Consider the following 8,366-nt stretch of genomic DNA (forward strand, 5'->3'; position numbering starts at 1 on the left):
AAAATGACCACTAGATAAGTGTGAAAGCTGTTAATGATGAAGTAAAAATTCTTAGTCTTGCTATTTGGGGTCATGAGCCTAGGCAAAATCGACTATGTCATTTCCTTCTCCAAAATGGCCGCCGCCGCTGCTTTGCAAGGGAGCTTGATGTTTAGAAAGCTCATCAGTTCATCTGTTAGTAGGGGTTTTCTTGTTTGAGATGTTTATAAAAAATGGGAATGGTGGAACAAGGCTAAGGGCAAGGGGTTAGGGTTGCTAATTAGTAATTAATTACTTACTAAGTTACTATGAATCCTCAAGTCGCCCCTGTGTTGGATGCATAATGGACTGATGGGGTATTTACGGATATCAAGGTATATGTAATATGTAGGATCCAAATACGTTGAACCCATTTCTGATTAGTACTCCTACTTTGTTTCCTTCAATATTTCACTCAAAGAAAAGAAAAAAATAGTATAAAAAGGGACAATGGAAAAATTAGTCTAAGTTTTGAGTTCTCTCATGAATGAAGTTTGGAGTTTGACATGCATGTCATTCTCAGCTCAAACTATTAATGGTGAGTTTTAAATGCTCAGTTCATGTGAGTTTGTCATTAATTGTTAAGAAAGTTGAGATGACTCAACCATTTTCACTGTCATAATCTAACTGTGATGGGTTGGTGGATTGAATTACATAACAAATGCATGAGTTTCCTCGAATACCAGCAGTTGCAGATCGATTCATGCATATGCAGCAGTTACGCACAAGTCAAGTTGACAGTAGTAAGTAGTTGCAGATCCATGTTGATTGTGAGGCAGCAGGCTGAGCCAAGAACGGATATATAGGCATATAGCTCACATGTTGATTATGGTTGTAGTGTTGATCTGGGCTGTTAATCCAGCTCCGGAGAGATCTAAAATTGCACCAGTTTGCATTTGTTCTTGTAGCAATCAAGCTTATATGGTTTCGATGAAGATGTTGATATTCATAGAGAGAAAAAATTATAAACGTTGAGATCTAAAGTTGAGCCCCTGCCATTTCTATCCATATAAAAATTAGTATTATCGTCTCTGATTCATTCACCACAAGTTTTACAATTGTTTTCAAATATTAAAATTTTAGGTAGAAAGTTGAAAACTCTAGCACAACTCTGCGTGTCCACAAGAGTCCAGTTACGATTGATAACTCCACTTGGTTTCCTCCAAAATTTCACTCGGATAAACTAAAAAGACTAGAATAGTATTGAATTGTACGTTGAGAAATGTAGTCATTACTGTTTAAGGCCTATGATCTTTCCAATAAGTGAATGCTTGGAATTAGGAATCATACTGTTCTTCAGCTCACCTTTTAAATACAGGTTTCCATGCTTATGAAAAGTTGAAATGACAAAAAATATTAGTTCCACCTTCCAGAGTCATAGTCATTGTGATTGTTTCACAAGAAATGTATTACCTAAAATTCTACGAGTTTTGGACCGCAAGATGACCACATCAAACAGTTGCAAATGTTGAGATTATGAATCAATAGGTGAAGTGAAGACTGACGCAGGGTAAGTTTTGCATAAAGTTTTAGCAACCTATTTTGCTCTGCAGAAGTTTTAAATTGCAACACCAATGAAGCAACAGGTTGTTTCACACTTCATAAACAAAAACAAAAAACAAAAAAATTTAACAAAAAACCTGCTTATTTCAGTCTGTCACTGTACATGAAATGTCACCCACCGTGTTGGGCAGAAGTTCACCAAGAGACCCAAGAATCCAGTCAACCACAGGCTCTTTGTGAGTGGAAACAACATTTTCAGCGTTACTATATTTGCTAGGGAAACAAAATCTCAAAGTGGTTATGGTTATGTCAATGATAAAAGGATGGTTCAATAAACAAAAACATACATCTATCATCTCCTTCTTTTCCCTTTCTTTCAGTGTTCTAGTCAAGTCAACCTAACCAACTAATCTTTCCACCCTTCCTTGTTCAACCTTCGTGAGGCAAGGCCTTTGCCAGAGAGGCTAGGAGTAACCGGCATCGAGGGTGTATGGGGGGCCTCCTCATCATCCCAGTTATCATCCCAAGTGTCGTCCCATCCATCATTAATGTGCAGCTCCGGCTTTTCGCTGCTCAAGACTGGGAGGCGCACATCATCTAGCTTCTGATATTTAAAGCCACTGCTGGAAACCCGCCTCTTCATAAATCGGACATACATCCCAGCCAATACCAAAATCATCAGCGAGGCAACCAATAGAATCCCAATGGCAGGTCTGTGTGTCCAGAGGTATAAGTAGGTGGTACTTGAAGAATTATCAGGCTCCTTCTTGGAACTGTGCGTGATTAGATCCTTGAAATCAAGGCTGCAATTGCCATTTCCTGCTTTTAGAACAATTATACTGGTAGCTCCTCCACTTCCAACAGAAACATCCACCTGCATTATTATATCCGGTCACAACTGACTTCTAAAATTGTGATAAGAGGCATCGAATACCAAGCATGCTCATATTACAACCTATGACATCAATTAAAAACCTACTATGAGTATAGGTGAAATGAATCAACCAATTAGTACTTGAGAAGAATACTCAGGAGATCCACTGCTACATATATATATATATATATATATATATATATATGTATATGGACAGTCTGAGAATGTACGTGGTACAAAGTTATTAAAGGAATTTGGTGCCTTGGCCTAAAAAACATTATTAGCCAGTGAAATTGCAAGGACAATTGAGTAATTTATAAGTCCCCCAAGCAAGGAGATATTAACAACCAGGTTTTACGTGAAGTGGTATATCAAAATTGGTCCACAATATTGTTTAAAATGGAGAGTCTCATAACCCAAAGATCCGTTGAGACAATGTAGAGTGGAGATAAAACAATGCAGAATTCTTTGATAAGACAATCATGCATTCATGCATCAATGTCTAAAAGTAAAAGAGCACACAAGAGGGATTAGTAAAACCATAGAAGATACTAGCCTTGCTTAACAACACATCAAACAAACGATATTTTGTGATTCAAACAACTCTTTGGCATTGTTTACAAAGTACCTTTGCATTATCTTTCTCTTTCAGTTGAACTTCTGATTTGTCTAGCCGCACAAAATCAGGAGCTGATATGGTAACCACAAGAGGGTCTTTACCCTTGTTCTGAATTAAAAGTGAAAGATGAGGAGAATCTGAAAATACCAACCAAATCAAGTCTTATCAACAGCAATCAGATCAGATTTGGAAAGAAACAATAAATTTATACATATTTCTGCTTGCCCCAAGAAAATAAGGATCTGTAAACACATAGAAGCAAACTCTGATTTCTGAATATTTCAGTCTGGTTCTGAACAATCATATTAGTCCAGGATATGCTATGAAAGTTCTCTTCTAGTGAATCGACACGTATCTTGTAATTTGTTTTTTCATATTAAGTTTAGAGCCTTAGACTGATAAAATCATAAGCTCCACAACATGAAATTTGAAAAATAAAACACCCCACTAATAGATAAGATAAACAACAAAACTGCATAGAGCTTCCCTTAATACAAAGTGTAACACATACCATCATCTCCAGGAACTCTCAAACACGCAACCAGCTTGTTCTCCTCAATAGTGCACATATTAGCTGAACCACATTCTTCACGGGTAGTACCATCCTCTCTCACCGGGTTCACATTTCCGGCATTACCCACCTCCTCCTTAGGCATTGCCTTTGATTTCTCACTCGGCTTTCCATTCTTCCCATCATTTGATCCTTTCTTAACCTTTGGCACACTATGAGATTCTGTTGACCCAACTTCCCCATCTGAACCGCTCTTCTCCTTGCCATTCCCAACACCATCCTTCTTAACTCCATTAACATTTGAAACCAGATTCGACACGACCTTCTTATCATCCGAACTATCTGAACCCTTGGATGTTACCGTAACATTCGGATCCACTACAGTTTTTGCACCATCGTCTACCTATTTTCAAAATTAGCTAATCAAGTAAAATCCAAAAGCAACAAACTATGCTCAACAAAAACAAGTTTTGGTTTTCACATTCTTTTACCTTCAAATCAGCACCAGAACAATGAATCACAAGCTGCAAGAGCAAAACCCCGACCAAAAGAGCAATACGCTTCTCCATAATTTGAGACAAGCCCACTTCTCTAAACTACAAAAAGACCCTATTTTGAATCGAACAAGACATTAAAACCATACATGAGAGTACAAAGCTTTCTACTTTTTGAACAGCAAAGAAAAAGCGCAAAACTTGTGTACAGATATATGTATGTATATATATATCAACTAGCTTAGATTCAGACTGCTTACCCAGAATAAGAGGAGGGTGTTTGTGTGTGCTTGCTTAGCATGAGTATGGTTTGAGTCACAAACTGGGCTTCTCGTAGAGGTCGGAGAATTCAAGAATGTATCTTTTTCGAAAAAAATAATAATTTGAGGTGAAGTACTATTGGTCAACGAAGACGATGAAGAGTCAGAGACTAGAGACTCGAGGGACCGAAGAAGCGGAGGACCGGAGTTCAAGGACCCGGTTGCTTTGGTGGATCATCAGAAAGTGGTGTGGGCCGAAATGGGCCGTACCCTAGTCCAGTTGATTTGTTGGATCGCTATTTTTGTTAAATTGAGTATATTAACAAGAAGAGGGAAAGTCCTCATGAGAATTTTTTTCTTTTTTCTTTTTCAGCCCACCCAACGTCCCAACCCTTACAATATGTTAATGAAAATCGAACCTATGACCTTTATAATGTTTGAATTAATTATAAGTTATACTAGTTGTTGTAATTTGAGTTTGTTGATGTAAAAAAAAGAAAAAAAAAAGTTTAACCTCATTATGAGAGGTTAAGATGCACTTGGACCTAAATAACAATATTTGTCACTCAATCTATTAATTGTTTATGTGGCATATATAAATTTCATATTTTTAGTTATGGGACCGATTACATGACAAGTAAAACTGGAGTGTGTAAAGTGAAGTTAAGCCTAAACCTATTAATAGCATTCTGCCTAAGCATCGAATATACTTCTAATGATGATACTCAAGTAAAACCTTTAAATACAATGAATGGTACTTGTAGCACAATACAGCAATATGCTTAGCATTCTGCCTAAGCATCGAATGTACTTGGCCTCAGCGATAGGCGAGTAGCAAAAGAGTAAGCATATATGCCTGAACCTACCTCTGAGATGTCTTTATTACTTGGTTCTATTAGTCAATTTTGATACAAGTCTGCAGTAACACTGTATAAGAACACTAGTTTAGACAGGTCAGAATCCCACTTAAATTTGAATCGGTCTCTCAGTGACTGGGGTTGATGTTGATGAAGAATTTGAACAGCTAGGTCAACTTACCCAAAACTGAGGGTTCTAAACTTCTAATGATGATTAGAACAAGTAACAATAAAAGTTTAGAACAAGTAACAATAAAAGTCCTTTAGAGCTCATAATGTGGGGAGTATTCAGAGCATCGCCGTACACTTGCACCAACACAAATAAATGGTTAGATTACATTGAATACACTTTTTGTTTATTAAAAATCAAGTTGATAATAAATATCAAGGGTTGAGATTATTTTATAAAAGTTGAGTCATTTACACCGTCGGTGTATAGAATAATTTCCACTCATAATACCTAAATAGGATGATTTTATTTTGCCAATCAAAAGGCCCCAGGAATATAAAATGTAGTTATTATCTCCCTAAATCATTGAGGTTCTGAATAATTGAGAGCTCCAAAGTCCACGGCTCCTAGCTAATAGGGTGATAAGAGCATTTAAGGGTTGTCCAATTGTTGTTCTTATTTAATTTCTTTTCTGGGAGGTTGGGTAACGCTGAGCTGATGGACCCTCCAAAATCCAAATAGTTGGATGTGAGCATTAGACATTGTCAAACCGACCTTGGTCCACAGCAACACCATCAGAGGAATATTATAGAAGAAATTATTTGCAGGAGGTCCAAAGAGTTCAGGCCAGCTCACTGAATAGCACCTGGCTGGTGGCCGGAGACGAAGGATGGACTGATGAGACACACGTAGAAGGGCCAGTTTAGCCCGTCTAGAAGCATTTTTAGGTACGGAAATTAAACTGCCCAGTGCCTTGGATAGCGTTGCATTTAAACAATTAAAAATGTCTAATAAATAAGTTGAGTTGTAGAAGCATTTTTAGAGTGATTTCACCATTTCGGTGAAGCAACCAACAAGCGCATTTCTCGGCATGCAGTACCTCTTTTTCTTGAAGAAGAGTTTATGTTTGCAACAGATAGGGGATACAAGCGTAATTACCTACTGCCGAAAAGACTGTCAAATGGGGTCCCGTATTCACAGAGGTCTTTCTCACTCTAATGCTGTTGTCTGGGGAAATCTTTGACTTCTCGTTTGCCTTCATGTGCCAGTAACCCATGAGCCAGCTAGCAACAACCAAACGAAATTTCACTTCTTCAAAGACCAAGAACGTAGTACTGCTTACCATAATGATTCCTTGCCTTGGAAAAACCCTAAAAACCGAACTGTTACCGTAATGTTCTGCTTATTTATATTGTGTTGTCCACCTGAAGAACACTAGTACGTACTCTCCCTGTGTTAGCCTTTTCCAAAATCTTATCACATGATTACGGAAATAGAACTATTGGTTTTCTAAAACGGTTCCGATAATGAAACTACAATACAAGATGATGAAGGTCGCAGCATTGCTCTTAATATGTTCAAAGAAACCAACAAACCAACCAAATACATGTTAAACGATGGAAATTATTCTATGCACCGACGGTGTAAGTGACCCAACCCTTATAAAATAATCTCAACCCTTGATATTTATTATCAACTTTATTTTTAATAAACAAAAAGTATATTTAATGCAATCTAACCATTTATTTATGTTGGTGCAAGTGCACGGCGGTGCTCTGAATAATCTCTCGTTAAACGATGCAGCAATGGAGAAGTGAAGAAGCACTATATGAACCCTCTGTTTGCTGTGACATATGCCATCTGAGAGAAATGGCAGAAAAAGAAAAAAAAAATAATAATAATAAAGTCTATGCAAAAGCTGCTGTACATCAGAGAAATGTTTGGGAAAAAGAAAAAATCTCCACCATATATTCCTAAATTAAATGCCATTGATGGTTGGCCCAGATAACATGTTAGTGACAATAGGTAAGTAAGAATCATTTAATATCGTTGGCATTTCTCTATTCAGGTTCTAATAATTTTGTGAAATACTAAAAAAATTTCACTCTCTCTTTGTTTGTTTTTGTTTTATTTTATTTTATTGGGAGTGAGATAGCAAACCACATCGGTTACGTTAGCGAGTTAGTAACACACCCACTCAGTCAGTATTCAGAACCGAGGTCCACGAGAGTATATCCCAGCAAAGCCAGACTAATTTCCTGCCATAGGTGCACGAACCCGAAGACCCCTTAAATATGTTGGCCACAAACTGGTGGGAGTTCCATACTAAGCAACTCGACCAACCTTATCACACTCGGTGATTCGCTCTGTTCGATTTTAAATGTACGTAGAGATAAAATATTCAATAAATTGTCTTAAAATAAAAATACGTGAAGCGAGGAAAATTAAGTATTCCATATTCACTACAAGTGAAGTCGTGAAGACCAACCATGGATCCGAAGCTTATCGGATCATACAATCATACAAGAACTCAATCATGTTATGTTTTTGTAGGTAGGGGAGACTTTGATGGCCAATGCTTGGTTTTTTTTTGCCCATTACTTGGCGTGGACGCATGGCATGACGACAACCAGAGAGCCTCAGGGGAAAAACATATAGTGGGGCCCACCCAAAACAGGCTCAACTCTCAGGCCCATGTGGGTGAGGTGCTCATCGGACTTTCGAGGCCTTGCAGAATGCTGATTGGTTTCGTGACGTCAGGCTGGCGTCAAGTGCAGCAGGTCCGAAGCAAATTGTGTGAATGGAGGCATGGATTGGACGGCGCCGTTTGGGGTTTGCTTTTTGCGTGCGCGAGATGATCTTTTCCGGAAATGAGATGATTTTCACGAGATTTTGGGATTTCCCCTTTCACCGGTGAGGAAATGATAAGGTGACACGCAGCGAGAGGGTGTGACGTGTCGGGCTCAGGAGATAAAGTCGGCGTCTCCCGCCTGATCTACTTTTGCGACCAAGTCCGCATGCTGCCAAAATACAGCTTTTTGACACTTATTTCTGTATTGGCCCCTGGTGTTGACACTAATTACGTGTATGCCCTTCTCGAGGCAAAATCAGCTGCCAAGGTTCTGTCCGGCGCGACTTTGAGGTGCCAAGATTTGACTCTGAGGTTGATCTGTTTGCATGTTTCTTCTTCTTTGCGGTTTGGGGTTTGAGACCGAACACCGACGAGTATCACCACCGTCTTTGTAATACTATTAGCTTTCGAACCATTATGACTTGCGTG

General features: G+C 38.5%; 1 protein-coding gene across 2 annotated transcripts; it reads right to left on the bottom strand.

The window, feature by feature from the left end:
• Positions 1-1,593: 1,593 nt before the first annotated feature.
• On the bottom strand, positions 1,594-4,439 carry LOC112180635. Of its 2 annotated transcripts, none has more exons than XM_040512244.1 (5): positions 4,280-4,439; positions 4,017-4,134; positions 3,526-3,928; positions 3,024-3,151; positions 1,594-2,395 (listed from the first exon to the last, which is right to left on the bottom strand). In XM_040512244.1, exons 2-5 carry the CDS (start codon positions 4,092-4,094, stop codon positions 1,928-1,930), a joined length of 1,077 nt encoding a protein of 358 aa, XP_040368178.1. In that variant the 5' UTR covers positions 4,095-4,134; positions 4,280-4,439; the 3' UTR covers positions 1,594-1,927. The 2 variants fall into 2 exon arrangements, with proteins under 2 accessions (XP_040368178.1, XP_040368179.1); XM_040512245.1 differs by having other exon boundaries at positions 4,017-4,121; positions 4,280-4,419.
• Positions 4,440-8,366: the final 3,927 nt, after the last annotated feature.

Source organism: Rosa chinensis, chromosome 7 (assembly GCF_002994745.2).
Source record: "Rosa chinensis cultivar Old Blush chromosome 7, RchiOBHm-V2, whole genome shotgun sequence".
Taxonomy (NCBI): domain Eukaryota; kingdom Viridiplantae; phylum Streptophyta; class Magnoliopsida; order Rosales; family Rosaceae; genus Rosa; species Rosa chinensis.